Source organism: Camelina sativa, chromosome 20 (genome assembly GCF_030686135.1).
Source record: "Camelina sativa cultivar CO46 ecotype springtype chromosome 20, ASM3068613v1".
NCBI lineage: Eukaryota > Viridiplantae > Streptophyta > Magnoliopsida > Brassicales > Brassicaceae > Camelina > Camelina sativa.
The window spans coordinates 12,082,229-12,105,296 of record NC_141899.1 but is presented as its reverse complement, the minus strand read 5'-3'; the positions used below and the strand labels follow the sequence as shown (position 1 = coordinate 12,105,296).

The 23,068-nt window shown below is 33.7% G+C and overlaps 3 protein-coding genes and 1 long non-coding RNA gene across 5 annotated transcripts; 3 read left to right on the top strand and 1 right to left on the bottom strand.

Moving 5' to 3' along the window:
* Window positions 1–680: 680 nt before the first annotated feature.
* LOC147918753 (uncharacterized) lies at window positions 681–1,364 on the top strand. Its single transcript, XM_087503684.1, has one exon. The coding sequence runs from the start codon at window positions 681–683 to the stop codon at window positions 1,362–1,364; it is 684 nt and encodes a 227-aa protein (XP_087359810.1).
* Window positions 1,365–2,689: 1,325 nt separating this feature from the next.
* Window positions 2,690–3,623, top strand: LOC147918752 (thionin-like). Of its 2 annotated transcripts, none has more exons than XM_087504418.1 (3): window positions 2,690–3,034; window positions 3,160–3,228; window positions 3,335–3,623. In XM_087504418.1, exons 1-3 carry the CDS (start codon window positions 2,812–2,814, stop codon window positions 3,403–3,405), a joined length of 363 nt encoding a protein of 120 aa, XP_087360544.1. In that variant the 5' UTR covers window positions 2,690–2,811; the 3' UTR covers window positions 3,406–3,623. The 2 variants fall into 2 exon arrangements, with proteins under 2 accessions (XP_087360544.1, XP_087360543.1); XM_087504417.1 differs by having other exon boundaries at window positions 2,738–3,034; window positions 3,151–3,228.
* On the bottom strand, window positions 3,584–4,159 carry LOC147918751 (uncharacterized). Its single transcript, XR_015592510.1, has 2 exons — window positions 4,024–4,159; window positions 3,584–3,884 (listed from the first exon to the last, which is right to left on the bottom strand). It is a non-coding gene; the product is annotated as an uncharacterized LOC147918751 (long non-coding RNA).
* Window positions 4,160–13,293: 9,134 nt separating this feature from the next.
* Window positions 13,294–14,425, top strand: LOC147918750 (uncharacterized). Its single transcript, XM_087503462.1, has one exon. The coding sequence runs from the start codon at window positions 13,542–13,544 to the stop codon at window positions 14,133–14,135; it is 594 nt and encodes a 197-aa protein (XP_087359588.1). The 5' UTR covers window positions 13,294–13,541; the 3' UTR covers window positions 14,136–14,425.
* The last annotated feature ends 8,643 nt before the right edge of the window (window positions 14,426–23,068 follow it).

Below are 23,068 nucleotides of genomic sequence, written 5' to 3'. Positions count from 1 at the left end.
ATATTATAGGCACTCTGATCCATTGGATCCAATTAAATCTTACTCCCCATCTTATGGATGGCTCAATGCTCGCTCTCTAGTAAACAAAGTACTCATTAAACGGGTAGGATCTGGAGATTCTATTTTAGTATGGTCTGACCCTTGGATTCCTGCTCAATCCTCGAGACCAGCATTGCGTTAGAGTTGAAACTTTCATTGACAGGAGCTCGCATTCTTGGAATTTGGCTTTGCTTTTGACCTCTTCCGAGCCGGAGGATTTTGCCCTTGTTTCTGCTTTACCTCTTGGTAATCTGACCACACCGGATAGATTGGGTTGGCATTTGACAAAAACCGGTGTATACACCGTTAAATCTGGATATCAAGCTTTAAGCCAGAAACTGGAAATCGACTCCCCTGTTTCCGGTCCCAATATTATTCCTCTACAGGCATTTGTTTGGCAGATTCAGTGTCCACCAAAAATTAGACACTTTTTGTGGCAACCAATTACGGGTTGTATGGCAACAACAGCTAATCTGCGGCGACGTGGACTAGGCTGTGATATGGAGTGTGCGCTTTGTTGAGGGACGGAGGAGGCAGTCAATCATGCCCTATTCTTATGTACTCCGGCTAGGCAGGTTTGGGGTTTGTCCCCATTCCTGACATCCTCGGGCTGTTTTCCTTCAGACTCTGTCTATGAAAACATGGATTCTTTATTTTGGAGATTTCATGACACTCCTTCGGTGGACGTGTTCCCGTGGATTCTCTGGTATATCTGGAAGGCCATAAATGATAAATTATTTAGCAATTTGGATTCCAATCCATTAGCGATTTTACAGATAGCGGAAGAGGAAGCAAAGCTTTGGTTTTTGGCCCAGGAGGATCCTGTAGGATCTTCACCTCAGGGTGACTTTCAACCTTTCTCTGTTTCTACGTTTCATACTAGTGCCGTGGTTAATGGATATGGAACCAACCATCGATGTTTTGTGGATGTATCTTGGAAGGCGACTGACCAGTTTATAGGCAGAGGATGGCATTGCATTTCTCCTGAGGGAGAATCTCTCACTATGGGTGCATCTAATTCTCGCCGTAGCTTGTCACCCTTCCATGCAGAAGTGGAAGCTCTCATTTGGGCAATGCGGTGTATGATTAGTGCGGATAATGAGAAAGTTATTTTTTTCACAGACTGTTCTGATTTGGTTAAGATGGTGTATTCGCCTTCTGAGTGGCCTGCTTTCAACACATATTTGGACGTGATTGAAGAAGATAAGGATGAATTCCTATCATTTTCTGTAATTCAGATTCCCAGATCACAAAATTGTAATGCGGACAAGCTGGCGCGTCGTGCTAGAGTGGAGTCGCATCCAATTACCTTTGTAAACAAGTGATATGAACTATTCTAAAAGCCAAATATGCAGAAATATTACTTTCAAATATTTAAATACACATTAAATTTCCTAAACCATGAATAAACCAATCCATATTGTTAAATGAAGATTCAATGAAAACAATCAAATCATGGCAACAAGCATTCATCTGGTACCAACGTAATATTATCCGTAATATATTGTTTTGGAAGTACATGAATTTGTTTTTGGTAGACTATATAATAGATATAGAAATGATTTTTTGGTTAGTTTGATTTTTTGGTAACTAAGGATAGTATGGATTTTAGGTGTATTACTCATAATAACCACAAAGAATCTTGAACCCAAAGCATAATAACTACAAAAAAATTGAAAAAATCGTATATATATCCCTAATTAAGTACCTTAATCATCGTCTCTATTATTGACATATTAATTCGGAAGAATAATATAGTTATTCCTAATCATATAAACAAACATTTCACTTCTACCATTTTACTGGGCCATGTTTACGACAAAACTTATAAAAACCATAATTTACATGTTCAAAAAAAAAACAAAAAAAAAATAGCAAACGAAAAACATAAACATTTTTCATGGCATATAAGTTATAACAAAAAATTAATAATCTTGATCTTACAAAATTGATGTTCTTTCCATAAATCATATACATCATATGATTTTATGACATAATGTTTCATCCAAAAAGAAAAAAAAAAAATTATAACAAATAAAAGTAGTATAAAAAAGGACATATATGTTGCTTTAAATAAAAACTACAAAATAAACAAAAAATTATTTCAACCAGTATTTTATCACGGGTCCTATTCTAGTATACAAAGTATTGATAAAAACAAAAATAAACACAAAACACGTGTTGTAACAAACTATTTGGATTTTTTGTTCATAATTTAATTTGCCATCAGCTAGACATAACTAGAAGTCTAGAAGAGATTTGGTTATAACTTATAACTAGAAATTTCTACAACCAAAATAAAGAAATTATATAAAGAAACACAAAAATTTATTGACAGAATACTCATAATATAAACTCTCTACTCATATATATTTATAAAGCTAATTATAAGAACTTCATCATAATTAATACGGAATAGTGACTCCCTATTAAGTATCCTGATTCAAATATATCAAGTAACACAAAACTTGAATAGTTTTTTTCTTTTTTTCTTTTTCTGGTTATCCAAAAAGAAAAAGACGAATAGATTAAAACTACATATCCTTAGTCTGAATTAGATTACCATTAAGATAAGGTTTGGTACCACGCAGCGTGTACACACAAAGTCTACAGATAATTAATGTGATGATAAGTGTATCATACGAAGTTTGTGGTTGCTAAATGTAGACCAACTAGTATTTAAACGAGCTTTGTCTCATCACCATTTCATCAATACAAGCTTATAACTCTCCACATATACATTTTGCAATCAAACAACCGATCAATCGAAAGATGGAAGGCAAAACTTTGATTCTAAGTGTGCTTGTAATGAGTCTTGTCATGGCGCAGATTCAAGTCGAAGCAAAGAGTTGTTGCCTAAACACGACCGCTAGAAACTGTTACAATGTATGCCGTTTAACTGGAGCTTCTAGGGAAACTTGTGCAAAACTTTGTGGATGCAAAATTGTTGAGGGGCCATGTCCTCCGGGTCCACGTGACATTCTTGAAAACTCTGGTAATTTAATTTCACATTTTTTCTTTGTTGTTTTGATTAAGTTATATCATTTACAGGTTGGACCAAGATTTTGATGCAAGTTAGAATATTTATTTTTTAATTTTATTTTATTTAAGGTGATGCAGTTAGCGAATACTGCAAGTTGGGTTGTGCATCCTCCGTGTGTCGTACGTTAGCCACTCTCGACAACTCTGGTAACACAGAAACTCATTAATATTATTGTTATTTTATTATTATTATTATTTGAATTATGGAGCATATGAAAAATCAATTAATTCTAATATTGTTTCGGTGAATTAGATGCAAGTGAAATTGTGAATGGAGCTGTTGTACCTTGCACCGAAGCATGTTCTGAGTTATGTACTGCATAACAAAGATATCCACGAACTATGTGCGCTGTTGTTTTCCTGTTTTCAATAATTGTCGTGTATATGACAAAAAATGCTAGAGTCTTAAGCTAGCTTCTACTATTTCCAGGATTTCTATGTGATGTAGAAGAAGGTCATTGATCCTTAGATTGTTTACCCCTTCTACTTGCTATTATCCAAATAAAGAATAATAATGTGTCCCTTATCTTTTATGATCAAAACAATCTCTCGCTTTAACGTAATTTACTTACAATCAGTTCATATATATTTTCACAACTTATCAAAACAGTTAAGACTTATAAATATCAAATTATATAAAATCTTGTATGAACCATTCAGAATGCAATCAATAGGTTGAAGTAATGGAAGTAATGGAAGATTATCAAAACAGGTTTGAATGAGAACTTGAGAGGCGGAAGATGAAGACACAAAGACCTTTGTGGAGGCTGAATATAGACGCGTTGTGTACTGGACATTTTTTCCTACAACCATAAAGAAAAGAAAAAAAAAAACATTCAAATCAGACTCGATAACTTAAGAAGCGGAGTAGATACTTAGGGTTTGAGAGAGAGAGATTACTCGATAAGAATAAAAAAAAAGTAAGAACAACCGAGTCCGTACCTTAGTCAGGAAGGAATCAGCAGCAAGAACCGCCCTTACCTCGAGAAGAAGAGGATAACGAATGGCTCTGGATCTTAATCGACAACACAAGGAAACGAAGACTGATACCACTCTCAAGAATAATAACTTTATCCTTACACTTCACTCTGATATAAATCATATATATAAAAGTAGAGTTTCAGTCTCTCATTATTGGTCCACTTGGCAATGCAATTTTAACAAAAAAAAAAATTATATTAAAACACAAATTTAAAACAATTAATTTTCACATTTAACTCACATAATATAAAACTGAAATCTTTATAGCTTCTTCCTATAAATTATGCATTAACTTTATTTCTCCACTAAGTTGTATTAATCAATTGTATTAAAACAAAACAATAAATTAAAATTGTAACTCTCTTTTTTCTAAATATAATTTTTCATCATTTCTCTTCCTATAAATACTCATTATCTTATTCTCTTAGTCTATTACTATTTTATTCTCTCATCTTCTTCCACTACTCTCAAATCTCTTTTTTTTTTGTTTTGTTTTGTTTTGTTTTGTATTTTTTTGTTATTGTTGTTGTATGGGTTATAAAAAATCAAATCAAATATCATTGTAAAAGCTTAGTTTTAGAGTTTGTATGATATGTATATCTTATATATTTATTTTAATCTTTTAAAATGTTTATCTCCATTTTCTATTTTATATTAACATCTTATAAGTCATTATTTTCATACTTCCTTACAATATTCACCATACAATAAGATCATAAAGTTGAAATGATCCATATGTAATTATCTATTATGTCTCTGGTTATCTCACATATTCATATATCATTTTTAATAATTTATAAAGATCAATATAATTATCCATTTATCCATTTATAAAGACTATTTTGTTTTGTGATCCAATTGTTAAATCTGTAGAGATCAATATAATATATATATTTTTTATGATTTGAGGTTTTTGAAAACAAAAAGAACAGAATTAAACAATTGGTTTTTTGTGTCTTTAATCAAAATAAAAAATGATCCAAAAAACAAAACATATTCAACTGGAACTTAAATATAAAAATAGAATATAATTTTAAAAATATCATTTCACTAAATTCTTTAAAGATGAAACCATTAGTATGAAATCTAGCACTATAAATTAAATTGATAAGTGAAAACCAAAAAAATATAAATTATCCTTGGGATTTTAAAAATTATTGAGATTGAAGAATTCATATAATTTTATAAGAAAACTAATTTAGTTTGTCACTTAAAAAGTAATATTTTTTATTTTGAAATATTATGTGTAAGTGTTGAGTTTATATCAACAAACAACCAAATCATGTGAATTTTGATTCAGCCACTTGGTATTCCTTTTATTTTAGGTTATAAAAAATTAAAATATTTATTTATAATTAAAGACATGTAACTCCATTTAACTCAAATGTAACTCCTATCCAATAATTGTAAATTAATTCATTCCTCCTACTAACTTATTATTTTTCAAGAGAAATTATTTTTGGTTGAATTTTAATATTTTTTATTTATTTTGGTTGGCTAAACTTATATTCATATTTTGGTTGGCTAAATTAATATATTTCTCATGTAAAATTATTGTTTATAATATATTTTTCATTTCAAAGTTTAAAGCAATATATCATATATATAAAAGTAAGGTTTTGGTCTCTCCTTATTGGTTGATTTTCATTTAATGTTTTCTAATTTTTATTTTATTTTTTATTTGCTTTCTAATTGCTTTAAATAATATTTAAGATCCAATAAACACAATACATTTAACTCACACATTAAAATAAAATTATAACTAAAAATAAATTAAATTATGCATTAATCATATTCTACCACTCAATTCTATTCAAACACAATAAATTACTATTGTAACTCCATAGTTCTAAATGTAACTTCCATCATTTTTATCATATAAATAAGCATTCTCTCAATCTATCATTCTCTCATACTGACATTCTTTTACTATCTCATTTTCACATTCTCTCATTCTCTTCTACAATTCCTCAAATCATTTTTCGTTTTTTTTTGTTATTTTTGATTTCTTATTTTTGTTGTATAGGTTGTAAAAAAAAAAAAGAAATATCATTGTAAATTGTTAATGCTAAATTTTAATTTTAGAGACTACATGATATATATTTTACATTGTTCTTATTTTAAAAGATTTATCTCCTTTATCTAATTTGGATTATTATCTTATAAGTAATCATTCTCTCTTCCTCTCCCACCAATATCAAATGTTGTTATATCTCATATGTGTTGTAAGAGTTTGATTCTATATTTTAATTTAGAAAGTATTATATATATATAGATATTACATTGTTCTATTTTTTAAAGATTCATCTGCATTATCAAATCTGGATTACCATCTTATAGTAAACATTCTCTCCTCCTCTCCTACCAATATCAAATGTTGTTATATCTCATATATGTTGTAACTTGTAAGAGTTTGATTCTATATTTTAATGTAGAAAGTATTATATATATTTAACATTGTTTTCAATTTTTATTTTATTTATATAAAAAAATATTTCTTTTATATTTCTTGCCTTTCTAATCTATTCATATTTATTTTTTAAATTTGCATAGTTAAATTTAAATTCACATATGTTGGTTTTAACAAAACAATCAACTTTATTTGAGAATTAGATGTTCCTATTCATTTTTAAACGATCAATGTGTAACATATAATACATTATTTGAGAATTAGAAGAAAGAGAAGTGTTTATAAACAAAAGAAATCAGAGAAGTCCAAACTTGAGATTTGGGGGGGGGGGAGATAGAGAGATAGAGAGATAGAGATGAACACCAGAAGCCTGAGGTGTGTGTGTGTGTGTGTGTGTGTGTGAGAGAGAGAGAGAGAGAGAGAGAGAGAGAGAGAGATAAATTGTGGAAATGTTGAATTTAGCGGAGGAAGGAAACCAAAGAAAAATTTGGGTTTTTAATACTGAAAAAGCTGGGTGATTCGACCTGAAATGAGAGCTTAAGCGTTTTTGAGGAATTTTTGTTTTTTTCACACTAATTTAAATCATATATATAAAAGTAGAGTTTCAGTCTCTCCTTATTGGTCCACTTGGCAATGCAATTTTAACAAAAAAAAAATTTATATTAAAACACAAATTTAAAACAATTAATTTTCACATTTAACTCACATAATATAAAACTGAAATCTTTATAGCTTCTCCCTATAAATTATGCATTAACTTTATTTCTCCACTAAGTTGTATTAATCAATTGTATTAAAACAAAACAATAAATTAAAATTGTAACTCTCTTTTTTCTAAATATAATTTTTCATCATTTCTCTTCCTATAAATACTCATTATCTTATTCTCTTAGTCTATTACTATTTTATTCTCTCATCTTCTTCCACTACTCTCAAATCTCTTTTTTTTTTTTGTTTTGTTTTGTTTTGTTTTGTATTTTTTTGTTATTGTTGTTGTATGGATTATAAAAAATCAAATCAAATATCATTGTAAAAGCTTAGTTTTAGAGTTTGTATGATATGTATATCTTATATATTTATTTTAATCTTTTAAAATGTTTATCTCCATTTTCTATTTTATATTAACATCTTATAAGTCATTATTTTCATACTTCCTTACAATATTCACCATACAATAAGATCATAAAGTTGAAATGATCCATATGTAATTATCTATTATGTCTCTGGTTATCTCACATATTCATGTATCATTTTTAATAATTTATGAAGATCAATATAATATTTAAAGATCAATATAATTATCCATTTATCCATTTATAAAGACTATTTTGTTTTGTGATCCAATTGTTAAATCTGTAGAGATCAATATAATATATATATTTTTTATGATTTGAGGTTTTTGAAAACAAAAAGAACATAATTAAACAATTGGTTTTTTGTGTCTTTAATCAAAATAAAAAATGATCCAAAAAACAAAACATATTCAACTGGAACTTAAATATAAAAATAAAATATAATTTTAAAAATATCATTTCACTAAATTCTTTAAAGATGAAACCATTAGTATGAAATCTAGCACTATAAATTAAATTGATAAGTGAAAACCAAAAAAATATAAATTATCCTTGGGATTTTAAAAATTATTGAGATTGAAGAATTCATATAATATTATAAGAAAACTAATTTAGTTTGTCACTTAAAAAGTAATATTTTTTTATTTTGAAATATTATGTGTAAGTGTTGAGTTTATATCAACAAACAACCAAATCATGTGAATTTTGATTCAGCCACTTGGTATTCCTTTTATTTTAGGTTATAAAAAATTAAAATATTTATTTATAATTAAAGACATGTAACTCCATTTAACTCAAATGTAACTCCTATCCAATAATTGTACATTAATTCATTCCTCCTACTAACTTATTATTTTTCAAGAGAAATTATTTTTGGTTGAATTTTAATATTTTTTATTTATTTTGGTTGGCTAAACTTATATTCATATTTTGGTTGGCTAAATTAATATATTTCTCATGTAAAATTATTGTTTATAATATATTTTTCATTTCAAAGTTTAAAGCAATATATCATATATATAAAAGTAAGGTTTTGGTCTCTCCTTATTGGTTGATTTTCATTTAATGTTTTCTAATTTTTATTTTATTTTTTTTATTTGCTTTCTAATTGCTTTAAATAATATTTAAGATCCAATAAACACAATACATTTAACTCACACATTAAAATAAAATTATAACTGAAAATAAATTAAATTATGCATTAATCATATTCTACCACTCAATTCTATTCAAACACAATAAATTACTATTGTAACTCCATAGTTCTAAATGTAACTTCCATCATTTTTTATCATATAAATAAGCATTCTCTCAATCTATCATTCTCTCATACTGACATTCTTTTACTATCTCATTTTCACATTCTCTCATTCTCTTCTACAATTCCTCAAATCATTTTTCGTTTTTTTTGTTATTTTTTATTTCTTATTTTTGTTGTATGGGTTGTAAAAAAAAAAAGAAATATCATTGTAAATTGTTAATGCTAAATTTTAATTTTAGAGACTACATGATATATATTTTACATTGTTCTTATTTTAAAAGATTTATCTCCTTTATCTAATTTGGATTATTATCTTATAAGTAATCATTCTCTCTTCCTCTCCCACCAATATCAAATGTTGTTATATCTCATATGTGTTGTAAGAGTTTGATTCTATATTTTAATTTAGAAAGTATTATATATATATAGATATTACATTGTTCTATTTTTTAAAGATTCATCTGCATTATCAAATCTGGATTACCATCTTATAGTAAACATTCTCTCCTCCTCTCCTACCAATATCAAATGTTGTTATATCTCATATATGTTGTAACTTGTAAGAGTTTGATTCTATATTTTAATGTAGAAAGTATTATATATATTTAACATTGTTTTCAATTTTTATTTTATTTATATAAAAAAATATTTCTTTTATATTTCTTGCCTTTCTAATCTATTCATATTTATTTTTTAAATTTGCATAGTTAAATTTAAATTCACATATGTTGGTTTTAACAAAACAATCAACTTTATTTGAGAATTAGATGTTCCTATTCATTTTTAAACGATCAATGTGTAACATATAAGCATTTTGTCTTGCAATCACAAGTTCCATTTCCATTGCTTAACTCCATGGTTAAACTATAGTATATGTTGTCCTATTTGTAGGAATAACAACATACTTATTTAATTTATTTAAAAGAGCATATGATTAAACGAAATAAACATTTCTCCAAATTTTATAATTCAATCAGTGAGTGTACTTATTACTTTGAAAAACTTTTACATTGAAGTTCATAAAATCATATAAGAAAACTAAAATGCTATATCACTTCAAATTTGGAAGGAAATACTTGGTATTCCTTTTAAAAAAAGTCAAGACACATATAAAAATTTATTAATATTTAACTCACTTTAAAGACATTAAAGGTCATTTAACTAAAAAATAACTTCTATCCAATAATTTCATACATTTCTCCCACAAAAAAAAAAAAATATATATATATATGTTCAAGATTGTATTTAAATATTACATAATTTTTTAGTTAGCTAAATTTATAGTCACATATATACAATATATATACATAAGATTTTATATTCCTTATTAACACCATAATTCGACCCATTATTTGCTTAACTCAATATTGGTTTCAAAGCCAACTAAAGAAAAACAGAAACGATCTTATTGATATTAGATCAAAACATGGGCATACAAACATAATCACTTACACAGAAGATATTTTCAAAAAAATAACTTATTATTACAACATCAACGTATGAAGGGTTTACATAAGCAGTTAATTAGAAAATCTATAATACAATAAATGTATTGGAAACAATATCACTCAATGATCAGATTAGATCCTCAAAAGCAAGAAACAACATCTTCATAATTCATAAAAAGTAAACGCCACAATTATACACATCTGAACGAAATGGTATAAACATATAGTGTATAAATAAAAGTGACGGCAAAGCCCATATATGCCTAATTAAAACGAAATAATACAAAAGAGAAAACGAAAAAGACGAAAAAAAAAACAAGAAAGTGCCAACTACACCACAACCCACGCATTGCGTGGGGAAGCACCTAGTATTGAAAAACACAAAGAAGTTTAGGAAAATAATTTTTATTAGACTCTCATCAGTAGAGATAATATCCTAAACTAAGATAAGCACATAAATTGTATATTTAGACATGAATAATTCTAATTTTCATTAACTCTCAATATTAACATTAATCAATATTATTGCCAAAATGTGCATATAATAATACCGGTATTAAAGTGCTGCATTACATTTTTTAAAAAATAGGCAGTATTTTTATGGCCATGCCAGTCCGCATCCATCTGGTCTCCATCATTTTCCTTGTCTTCAGCAAAAAAGATTCCACCGTCAAGCCCTGGAAATCAGAAATTAAGAACATGTTTATAAATTCATAAATTTCTATGAGATAGAACATATGTAAATAGAGTTGAAAAAGTACACTGATGAAGAATCTTTTGCAATCTACTTATATCAGAGCCGAGAGTGCATATATTCTCTCCTTTCGTTACTTTGTAACGACCCGGTTCCAGAATTAAACCGTGAGGCCCAAACCGAGCCCATTAGTGAGCCAAGCCCAAACCAAACCCTAATCAACCCGCGTGTGTATATAAAAAAGGGACAAACTTTGAGACAAGCCTCACAAACCCTTGGCCGTCACGTTCCACGGTAAGCCTCCGCATAACTCGAGTCTTTAGTTTTGTATCGTTTTGGGAACAGCCCAGATCTGTGTTGCCGACTCTTCCACTTCGCCGTTCAGTTCGTCAAGTTAAGCCGTCGCAGAAAGTTGCAGAACAAGGTAACGACCAAGCTCTATGTCTCGTGTTGTTGTTGTTGCGATGTGTTGCTCGTTCATAGCTAAACTAATACGTAACCAACTAAACCAGGAAGTTATGGAAGGTACGTGCATGAGTTGTTGTGGTGTCATGCATGGTTATTTACGTATGTTGTCAATGACGTTCGTTAAATTAATATTGTTGAACCGTGTGTAGTGGCTGGTTTAGGAAGTGGTATTAAACGGGGAGCATGTGGTCGTACGTGAATTAAATTGTGGGATATAAATTATTAGATCGTTAGTTTGATTTAATTATTAAACTACATCTAACTAATTTATTTGTGAAGTACCAGCATAATTAAGTCAGTTTCGGTTATTAGATTAAATCAGTGATTAATATTGGAATATAATCATTGATCGGGTAATCTGATAATATTGCAGATTGAGATCATTGTCGTTGTTGGATTGGATTTCTGTTGTTGCTGGTCTTTACCCTAGAACCAACCCATTTTGCTAAGGTGAGGATTAGTTGGTGTCTTTTTCATATGCCGATATGTTTAGATAGTTACTTAGTTTAAGGTTAAGCCAAGTATACCTATGGATTATATATAAATAATCTTAATTGATTATTGAGTGTATAATAATATATATATATAATATATATTTATTAAATAAAAGATAAGGAAAAAAAGAACTAGTAATAGGATTTGAAAATTAAAAGAACTAGATATTTAAAACGGATTGCGTGGTGTGTGATATGCATGTTTGTATGATAAAGTAAATTGTTTGAGTGTGGGGAGAAAATGTGCCAAGAGGCACGAAGAAGCGGGTGAGCCGCAGAGAGTCCTACAAGGAATTTTCCTTGTAGTTGTGTGGTGGTCTACGGGTGCGGAATGCGGGTAGATCAGGATTGGCTGACGAGCCAACGCGTTGTGCGTGGAAGAAGTGCAAGAAGCATGAGAAATCCGGATACGCAAGTGAAAAAGTGCAGGAAAAAGTGCGAAAGCATGAGGAATCCTGTAATGCACGGTAATGAAAATGTGCAGGAAGAAGTGCGAAAGCATGAGGAATCCCGTAATGCACAGCGTTGTCTATGGGACGTAGTCTCATTTGTTTGATGTTTGAGTGTCGTTGACACGTGATTGATTGCTTGTCTTAGGTTTAGATTGCGTGATGGTCTAAGCATGTTTGTGTATGAAGACTTCGTGAGCCCTAAGGCTTGCCCTCGCTGACTAATCTTAGATTGCTCATCCCTCACTTTCTCTTGCAGGTAACCATGAGGAGTAGATGATAGAGTTGGTGTTGGTGTTAGGAGCTGGAGATTATTCTTTTATTTTCCACTGTTGGATTTATCGAACTGGTTGTTAGTTTCAGTTTAACGTTTAAAGGATGGTTTGAAAGACGTTTAAATTGAATTATTGGATTTTTCGGTTATTTTCGGTTAAGTATGGTTTACTTGTGGTATAAGTTAACCTGTGACATGCCATAAAAATTGGGTGTTACAATTTTGGTATCAGAGACTTAGGTTATGTCAAACCGGTTTCGCCCCGGAAAGGCAGTCCTGTGGAAGAAGGCTGATTTGTTTGTTGCTTCTGTATTCAGATGCCGCCAAAACGTGGAGGGAAACCCGCAGCTAGAGTGCAGCCAAGAGTGAGGGCTGAGAGCCCAGTGCGTGATGAACAGCCGGAAGTCGTGCATGCTAATGTAGCTCGAGCAGGGGAAGCTAATGAGATGGCTATGTTTGAGCAATTTCGCCGGTTCCAGGAATTCATGCAAAGGGAGCCAAATTTGAGAGGAGCACCAGAGGTGGTTCCACCGCAGCAGGATGCACCACAACATGATGCACCAGAATGGGTAGTCCCGCCTTAGCAACCACCACCGCCTCCACCGCTGGTCCAGGTGCAGGGTCCATCATACTGGGAGGCCATGAGAAATTTGAAGGACATGGGCATGGAGCCTTTTGGTGGAAAGTCTAATCCTATTGATGCTGACAATTGGAGGAAGAGACTGGAGAGGAATTTTGATAATGCTCGGTGTCCGCATGAGTATCGCTTGGACTTGGCAGTGCAGTATCTGAAGGATGAGGCATTGGTATGGTGGGAGAAGGAGATAGACCAGGCACATGGATGATATGAGCTGTATTGGGCAGATTTCAAGACCGAATTCTCAAGGAAGTATTTTCCCAGAGAGGCTATGGATCGTATGGAGGAGGAGTTCTTGGAACTTCGTCAGGGCACTATGACTGTGAGGGAGTATGACAGGGAGTTTGATCGACTGAGCAGGTTTGCTGGCAGATTCATGAATGAGGATGAGTTAATTCGTAGGTTTCTGAGAGGTTTGAGGATTGAGCTCAAGAATCGATGTGAGATGTATGACTACCGCAGTAAGATTGACTTGGTAGAGAAAGCTGCTAATTTGGAGATTGGGTTGGAAAAGGAGATGAGTCAGAACAAGGCAGCACAGGCGAGACTTGCAAAGGGTTCTAGCTCTAATAAGAGGACTTGGGATGCAACAACTGTGAGAACTCCATTAATGTGTTTCGGGTGCAACCAGCCGGGTCATGTTCTGAAGGATTGTACTCGAACTAGGACCATCAGGAGTTGTTACGAATGCGGTCAGGAAGGACACATTGCAAGATTTTGCCCGAGAAAAGTTGGGAGACAGCAGGTCAACAATCGTCCTAGAGAGCAGTTGCCGCGACCTCCAAAACGTCAAAATGTTGGACCTCGTGTGATGATGGCTGAGACTGAGGAGGATGAGGACAATGAGCCAATAGCTGGTAAGTAAATGTCAAACTTATCCAGTGCTATTTTAATTTTTCTATGATTGGTAAATTCAAGAATTATTGCTTGTGAATTGTTTGCTTAGAAGTAGAATGACCGTGTAGGATCGGTTTTAGTGGGAGGATGGAATGCTTACACCCTATTTGATACTGAGCTACCCTCAGTTGTGTTAAGCCAGGCGTTACTCAGAATTGGAGCTTTGATGGTGAATTTATCCCAAAGGCAAAGAGGATTGGTACTGTGGGAAAGGAAAAATTGGGTTCTACCGGAGTTCACAAGGATGTTCCTATCATGATAAACGAAGAAGTACTGCTCGGGAATCTTGCAGAAATGGAGATTAATCATTATGACGTGATTCTTGGGATGAATTGGTTAAAGAAGCACCGAGCTGTATTGGATTGCCACAGAGCACGTGTGCATTTCTCGAGACCGGAGGGGAAGATAACATTTCAAGGCGTAAAAATGGGTGGAGGGGTTTCCATCATATCCATGATGCAAGCTGAGGAGCTGATAGAGAAAGGAAATGATGCCTTTCTAGCTACGATTTCTGTAGTGGGGGAGGAGATGGAGCTTGGAGTTGATAATATTCCTATAGTGGCAGAGTATGCGGACGTCTTTGAGTCTTTAAAAGGGCCGCCACCAAGCAGAGGAGATGCCTTCACTATTGAACTAGAGCCTGGGACGGCACCTGTATCACGCGCACCTTACCGTCTGGCACCTGCAGAAATGGCAGAATTGAAGAGTCAGTTGGAGGATCTTACAGATAAAGGGTTCATTCGGCCGAGTAGTTCACCGTGGGGAGCACCAGTGCTATTTGTGAAAAAGAAAGATGGTAGCTTCAGACTTTGCATTGATTACCGGGCATTGAATAAGGTTACCATCAAAAATAAGTACCCGTTGCCTCGAATTGATGAGTTGTTGGATCAGCTACAGGGAGCTTCATGGTTCTCAAAGATTGATTTGGCATCCGGGTACCATCAGATTTCAATAGCAGAGGAAGACATAAGAAAAACAGCCTTTCGGACGAGATATGGACACTACGAATTTGTAGTAATGCCGTTTGGGTTGACTAATGCACCAGCCGCGTTCATGAAGATGATGAATAATGTTTTTCGGGAGTACTTGGATAAGTGTGTGATAGTATTCATCGATGACATTTTAATCTATTCTAAAAGCCGTGAGGAACACGAGGAACACCTACGGATAGTGTTGGACAAACTGCAGGAACAATAGCTGTATGGGAAGTTGAGTAAGTGCAGCTTTTGGCAAAGGAAGATTGGGTTTTTGGGGCATGTTGTTTCAGAAACTGGAGTGTCGGTGGATCCAGAAAAGATAGCCTTGATAAGTGGTTGGCCAACGCCTAAGAGCGCTACTGAGGTCCGTAGTTTCCTGGGCTTGGCAGGGTAGTACCAAAAATTCGTGGAAGGATTTGCTAGCATAGCTAAGCCTATGACTCGACTCACAGGAAAGGATGTGAAGTTTGAGTGGACCAAGGAGTGTGAAAGCAGCTTTCAGAAATTGAAGAGGCATTTGACGGAAACACCTATACTAGTACTACCAAAACCAGGGGTACCATATGTGGTGTATACAGACGCGTCAGGAACAGGATTGGGCTGCGTGTTGATGCAAGACGAAAAGGTCATCGCTTATGCATCTAGACAGCTTAGACCACATGAGATTAATTACCCTACCCATGATTTGGAGTTGGCAGGAGTTGTATTCGCTCTAAAGATCTGGCGATCATACTTGTATGGGGAAAAAGTTCAAGTGTTTACAGACCACAAAAGTTTGAAATATATATTCACTCAATCAGACCTCAACCTTAGGCAAAGGAGATGGGTAGAGTTGTTAGCAGATTACGACTTGGACATTGCCTATCATCCGGGAAAGGCCAATTTGGTAGCTGACGCATTGAGCAGGCGGAGAACTGATGTCTCAAGAGAAAAAGAGATAAAGGAGCTGGAAGACACTTTGTGTGCACTGAGTATTTGTGCAACATCGGTTGGGTAAGACGTTGTTGGTTTAGAAGTGGTGAATCAAGCTGACCTACTGTGTAGAATCCGGGAAGTACAAAAACTTGACGCGGATTTGAAAAAGGCAGTGGAAAACAATGTGGAGGGGTTCCACACGGCAGAGAATGGTATGTGTATGTATAAGAACCGAGTTAGGGTGCCTAATGATAAGGGTTTAAAGGATGAGATTTTGGCACAGGCGCATAGTTCGCGATTCTCAGTTCACCCAGGGTCAACTAAGATGTACCACGACCTGAAGCGGTATTACAATTAGGGCAATATGAAGCGTGATGTTGCTGCATGGGTATCTAAGTGTCAGACATGTCAGCAAGTAAAAGTGGAGCACCGAGTCCCGAGTGGGTTACTTCAGAATTTGCCTTTACCTGAGTGGAAATGGGATATGATAACTATGGATTTTGTCACCGGGCTACCAACGAGCACAGGTGGTAAGAACGCCATTTGGGTGATCGTGGACCGACTCACCAAGACTACTTATTTCTTGCCCATCAAGAAAACCGATAGTGCAGATGTTCTAGCGCAGTTGTACCTGGACGAGATTGTTAAAAAGCACGGGGTGCCGGATAGCATCGTGTCAGATCGGGATCCAAAGTTTACTTCTATTTTCTGGCAGGCTTTTCTGAAGGCTTTGGGAACAAAGGTACGTCTCAGTACAGCGTATCACCCCCAGACGGACGGACAGTCTGAGAGGACAATTCAGACGCTTGAGGATATGTTGAGGGCGTGCGTACTTGACTGGGAGGGAAACTGGCTTAAGTATTTACCGTTGGTGGAATTTGCATATAACAATAGTTATCACTCCAGCATAGGGATGCCACCGTCCGAGGCTTTATACGGTCGGCCATGCCGCACACCACTTTGTTGGACAGAAGTCGGGGAACGTAAGGACCTAGAGCCCGAGATGGTCACAGAGACTATAAAGCAAGTGGAACTGCTCCGGGACAGGCTTAAAGAAGCCCATGACAGGCAAAAAAGTTATGCAGACAAACGTCGGAAGGATTTAGAATTTTCGGTTGGTGATGCAGTGTATTTAAAAATGAAAATATTCATAGGAGCGCATAAAAACCGGAAGTTAAAGAAGCTTAAGCCAAGATATATGGGACCATATGTGATTACAGAAAAGATTGGGGCTGTAGCTTACCGTTTAGCACTACCTCAGGAGTTATCTAATTTCCATGATGTTTTCCACGTGTCAGTTTTGTGGAAAGTTGTTAGAGAACCAGAATTAGTATTACCGAATCCGCCGGCAGATTTAAACCGGAATTTAACTGCATTGAGTAAATCTGTGAAAATTTTGGACCGTCAGGAGACGGAAAGTCAAGGAAAGTAATCAAGTCTGTCAAGGTATGTTGGGAAAGAGACGGGATCCGAGAGGATACTTGGGAATCAGAAACGCAAATGCGGTTGGATTATCTAGAACTTTTTATGGACAAAAGTGATGACGGGTCGAATTTGGGGACGAATTCCTTTGTAGTAGGGGAGAATTGTAACGACCCAGTTCCAGAATTAAACCGTGAGGCCCAAACCGAGCCCATTAGTGAGCCAAGCCCAAACCAAACCCTAATCTCCCCGCGTGTGTATATAAAAAAGGGACAAACTTCGAGACAAGCCTCACAAACCCTTGGCCGTCACGTTCCACGGTAAGCCTCCGCATAACTCGAGTCTTTAGTTTTCTATCGTTTTGGGAACAGCCCTAACTCGAACCTTGTTGCGAACCCTTGTAGCACTACTAGAGACACGGGAGATTGTCACCGCACTCAGCCTGTGCCGCCGTGTGAAACGTCTTCACCGGAGAGGTAAGATCCGTGAACCAAACCGAGAACTATGTTGTGTTTTCATAGATTGTTGGAACCAATCTAATCACCAAGCTTGAACCACCGCAGATCTGTGTTGCCGAGTTTTCCACTTCGCCGTTCAGTTCGTCAAGTTAAGCCGTCGCGGAAAATTGCAGAACGAGGTAACGACCAAGCTCTATGTCTCGTGTTGTTGTTGTTGCGATGTTTTGCTCGTTCATAGGTAAACTAATACGTAACCAACTAAACCAGGAAGTTATGGAACGTACGTGCATGAGTTGTTGTGGTGTCATGCATGGTTATTTACGTATGTTGTCAATGACGTTCGTTAAATTAATATTGTTGAACCGTGTGTAGTGGCTGGTTTAGGAAGTGGTATTAAACGGGGAGCATGTCGTCGTACGTGAATTAAATTGTGGGATATAAATTATTAGATCGTTAGTTTGATTTAATTATTAAACTACATCTAATTAATTTATTTGTGAAGTACCAGTACAATTAAGTCAGTTTCGGTTATTAGATTAAATCAGTGATTAATATTGGAATATAATCATTGATCGGGTAATCTGATAATATTGCAGATTGAGATCATTGTCGTTGTTGGATTGGATTTCTGTTGTTGCTGGTCTTTACCCTAGAACCAACCCATTTTGCTAAGGTGAGGACTAGTTGGTGTCTTTTTCATATGCCGATATGTTTAGATAGTTACTTAGTTTAAGGTTAAGCCAAGTATACCTATGGATTATATATAAATAATCTTAGTTGATTATTGAGTGTATAATAATATATATATATATATAATATATATTTATTAAATAAAAGATAAGGAAAAAAAGAACTAGTAATAGGATTTGAAAATTAAAAGAACTAGATATTTAAAACGGATTGCGTGGTGTGTGATATGCATGTTTGTATGATAAAGTAAATTGTTTGAGTGTGGGGAGAAAATGTGCCGAGAGGCACGAAGAAGCGGGTGAGCCGCAGAGAGTCCTACAAGGAATTTTCCTTGTAGTTGTGTGGTGGTCTACGGGCGCGGAATACGGGTAGATCAGGATTGGCTGACGAGCCAACGCGTTGTGCATGGAAGAAGTGCAAGAAGCATGAGGAATCCGGATACGCAAGTGAAAAAGTGCAGGAAGAAGTGCGAAAGCATGAGGAATCCTGTAATGCACGGTAATGAAAATGTGCAGGAAGAAGTGCGAAAGCATGAGGAATCCCGTAATGTACGGCGACAGAAATGTGCAGGAAGAAGTGCGAAAGCATGAGGAATCCCGCAATGCACAGCGTTGTCTATGGGACGTAGTCTCATTTGTTTTATGTTTGAGTGTCGTTGTCACGTGATTGATTGCTTGTCTTAAGTTTAGACTTTGTGATGGTCTAAGCATGTTTGTGTATGAAGACTTCGTGAGCCCTAAGGCTTGCCCTCGCTGAGTAATCTTAGATTGCTCATCCCTCTCTTTCTCTTGCAGGTAACCATGAGGAGTAGATGATAGAGTTGGTGTTGGTGTTAGGAGCTGGAGATTATTTTTTTATTTTCCACTGTTGGATTTATCGAACTGGTTGTTAGTTTCAATTTAACGTTTAAAGGATGGTTTGAAAGACGTTTAAATTGAATTATTGGATTTTTCGGTTAAGTATGGTTTACTTGTGGTATAAGTTAACCTGTGACATGCCATAAAAATTGGTTGTTACATACTTGATCTGAGATGAACCAATAGAAAATGTGAGAGTTAACACAAATACAGAAATTTAGAAAAAATTTGACCAAGCCCTGGAAATCAGAAATTAAGAACATCAGTTCTTGAACATATGCTCAAAAATTTCTATGAGATAGAACATATGTTCATGTTTGTTAGGAGTTTCATTTGTGTACCTCACTTCTCGTCATTAGAGTCAACTTTCTATTTGCAAACCTCACTTGATAAAAAGAGCTGATCTTGTTTTGTATCATTCCATAAATGGTTCACCATCTGACTGTTCCACTCCAAGATTAGACTCTGGTTCATGACGACAAAACTGTATTCTTTCACCAGCGACCTTGAAATAAATCTTTTGAGTGTCTCTGTGGTTTTATATGATGTGATCTAGACACTTGACTATCTAAAAAACTTTTCTTAACTAATACATAATAGAGTATGAAAAAATCAGAGGAAGAAAATGAAAATGCTGCTTTACTTTTGATCTGCAGAGTCATCAAAGGTATTCTCCGATCCTCTTATGTTGAATAAAAATGACAGTCTTGAACCGACAAAATTGTGTTGTCTTAACTCTTTCCCGAGTTCTTGCTATCAGCCATAAGGTTTTTAACCGGAGTTAGATTCTTAGAAAGTAAAGAACATTAACTACCAATGATACCAAGACATTAGCTCGATTGTTCCTGTTATTTGCAATATTAGATTCATGGGGAGAGGGACGTTATTGAATTGCAGATCTCAGAGACGTTATTAAAGTGTATTCTATGAATTGTTATTGACTACGTAGAGACTCACTCTTTTCTCTTTATTGTGCTTTTTTGTTCAGGTGTGTTCCACCGCTTCGAACGTGTCGTGGAAGGTTCTAGTCTGGCCAAACGCATCCCTGTGGTCGCGTTCACGGTGGGAGTCCGGTTTGCTAACAATGTAAATGGCGGTATGCAATTTGTAGATAGGGCTAAATTGTCCGACGTCCAGTAATAAACCGGTTCAGTTTTGTTACGAACTGGATAGTAATTTAGCCTAGGAGTGTATTGAACCATGATTTTGGAGGTTTTTGTGATGTTTTGTGGAATTGTTAGATATTTCATTTGAGAAAAGAAAAAATAGTTTGTGATTTGGTGAGATTTTAAAAGATTATGACGAGGTGTGTGTATTCATTATGATAGAAACAAAATAGTTTAGTTTACTTAAATCAGTATCATAACTAATAACCGTAATTACAAAACTGATGATATTGTGTGTGCCTGTCTGATTTGTTTTTAAGAAAGAAAGACAAAAAAGTATAAAGTTATTATTAACCTTCTATAATTATCTTCCCCAAAACAATTTTACTATTATACTAAAGTATATTTGATTGTACAGTTTCCAAATAAACAAACATGTAATTCCGATTTTAATTAGGATTTTATGGTTTGATTTTTAGTAAACAATCAAACATAATCGGATTCTAACAACCTAGAACAATCAGTTTAATATTTTCCTCTTTGAGATTCGAATTTAGGTTTATAGTTCTAAGGTTTTCATGCAACCGAATTCAAGCAATCAATCAACAATAATTTATTTTTTAATCATGGCATAATCAATTCAATTGCAAACAATCTAAGCAATCCTAAAACCTCATAGCAATCGATTTTAAAGTTTTACGATTTTAGGGTTTTAGGGTTTAAAGCTTTAGGATTCGGTTATTCACCAAATCCCATATATACTAATAGAGAAACACTTTCATACAAAAGCTAATGTGTCACGCTCACATAGCTCATGTGCTTTTTTTAAATAAATGACCTCACAACTCATTATTATTTATATAAATATGTCATTGACATATATAAGCCAATGTTTTCCTATTAACTTTTAAAAATGAAAGATTTAATCAACAATTAAAATCCAGAAATGTATTTAATTATCATTTTCATAATATATTTAATTATTATAAGTAAATTACATTTCACAAACAACAAAAAAAATTATTCATTTATTTACCACTTTTATATATTTTTCTTATTGCATTTTTTAAACTTAGGATTAGTTTACATTAAATCGATTATTCGAAAAAGTCTTTTTTTATATAAATTTATTTAATGGCATAGTGATGTAGATGATAATGTGAAACATAAAATATGTGAATTTGATCTTTAGAAACACAAAAACACATCAAAACTTTCTACACCACCTTAAAATTCTTTTACAAGTTCAAATATTTCACTGGTAAAATGTATTTTACAGAAAATAAATGCAAATTTGAATAAACGAAAAAGCTTTACTTACATATTTTGTTTTGCAAAAACAAATCTTAAATCTCAAATAATAATTTTACTCATAATATTTTATTAAGATCGATTTGTCCGCACATAGTGCGAGTTGGTGCCTAGTTATTTCTTATTAATAAAAGTTGATGGTATTTTTTCCCCTATTAATGAAATTAAAAACGTAAGGTGTGAGAATAATAAATTAATACTCTTATTTGCTTCTGAGGTGTGTGAAGTTTATATTTGTAGAGAACCACCAAAACAAAAAAAAAGCATTTTCATGTTCTTCACTTCCACCATGAACGACTAGGTATATGATTTTTGTTTGTTCTACATCGAAATCATTCGAAATCGTTCAATGTATCTTGTAATGATCTTCGATTTCTACCTTCCATGTTCAATCACTCTTGATTTGTGAGGGTATTTTGAGTTTCTTTCTTTAGATTTCTTCTTTGTTAGTGTTTATCTGACTTCTTCTTCTTCTTCTACTAAGACTTTGACATATATATATATATATATATATATATATATATATATATATATATATTTCCTTCAGCATTCCTCTATTTTGATCATATAGTAGCGTCTCTAACTTCTCTTAGCTTTGGCATATATCTGTGCTCCAACTTGGAATCGCAGTCCTCTCTCTGAGTTTTTAAGTTAATTTCAAAAATTCTAAGAAAATATCTAATATCACAGGATTATCAATTACTTAATTGGGAAAGTGGATTGCAGCAACATATCAACAAAATTCAGAATGGCTCCTTTACCTGTTCTTTGTTGGATAATTCCAACTTGTGGAAGAAGCTATCTCCTAGGAAGTTGCCAAAAGAGATAGAATAGGAAAAAGGAAAAGTTCCTAAGATTAATAAAATGTAATATGTTAATTCTAATAGGTTTAGGAAAATTAGAAACCTATAAATATAAGAGTCTATGGAAAGGTGTTCCATAAGACTTGAGAGAGAGATTTAGTTTTTGAGAGAGTTTTCTAAATCAATAATATAAGAGAGGTGTTCTTATATCTTCAAGCTCTTTGTTCTTAGATTTGGTATCAGAGCTAAGGTTGTAGCTCAGATCAAGGTTGTGAAGGAGAAGCTGTTCATAACCAAGTATGGGGGACGACTCAAATCCGTTGCCGCGAACCAAGGACCTTGGATCACCATCCATCCAATGT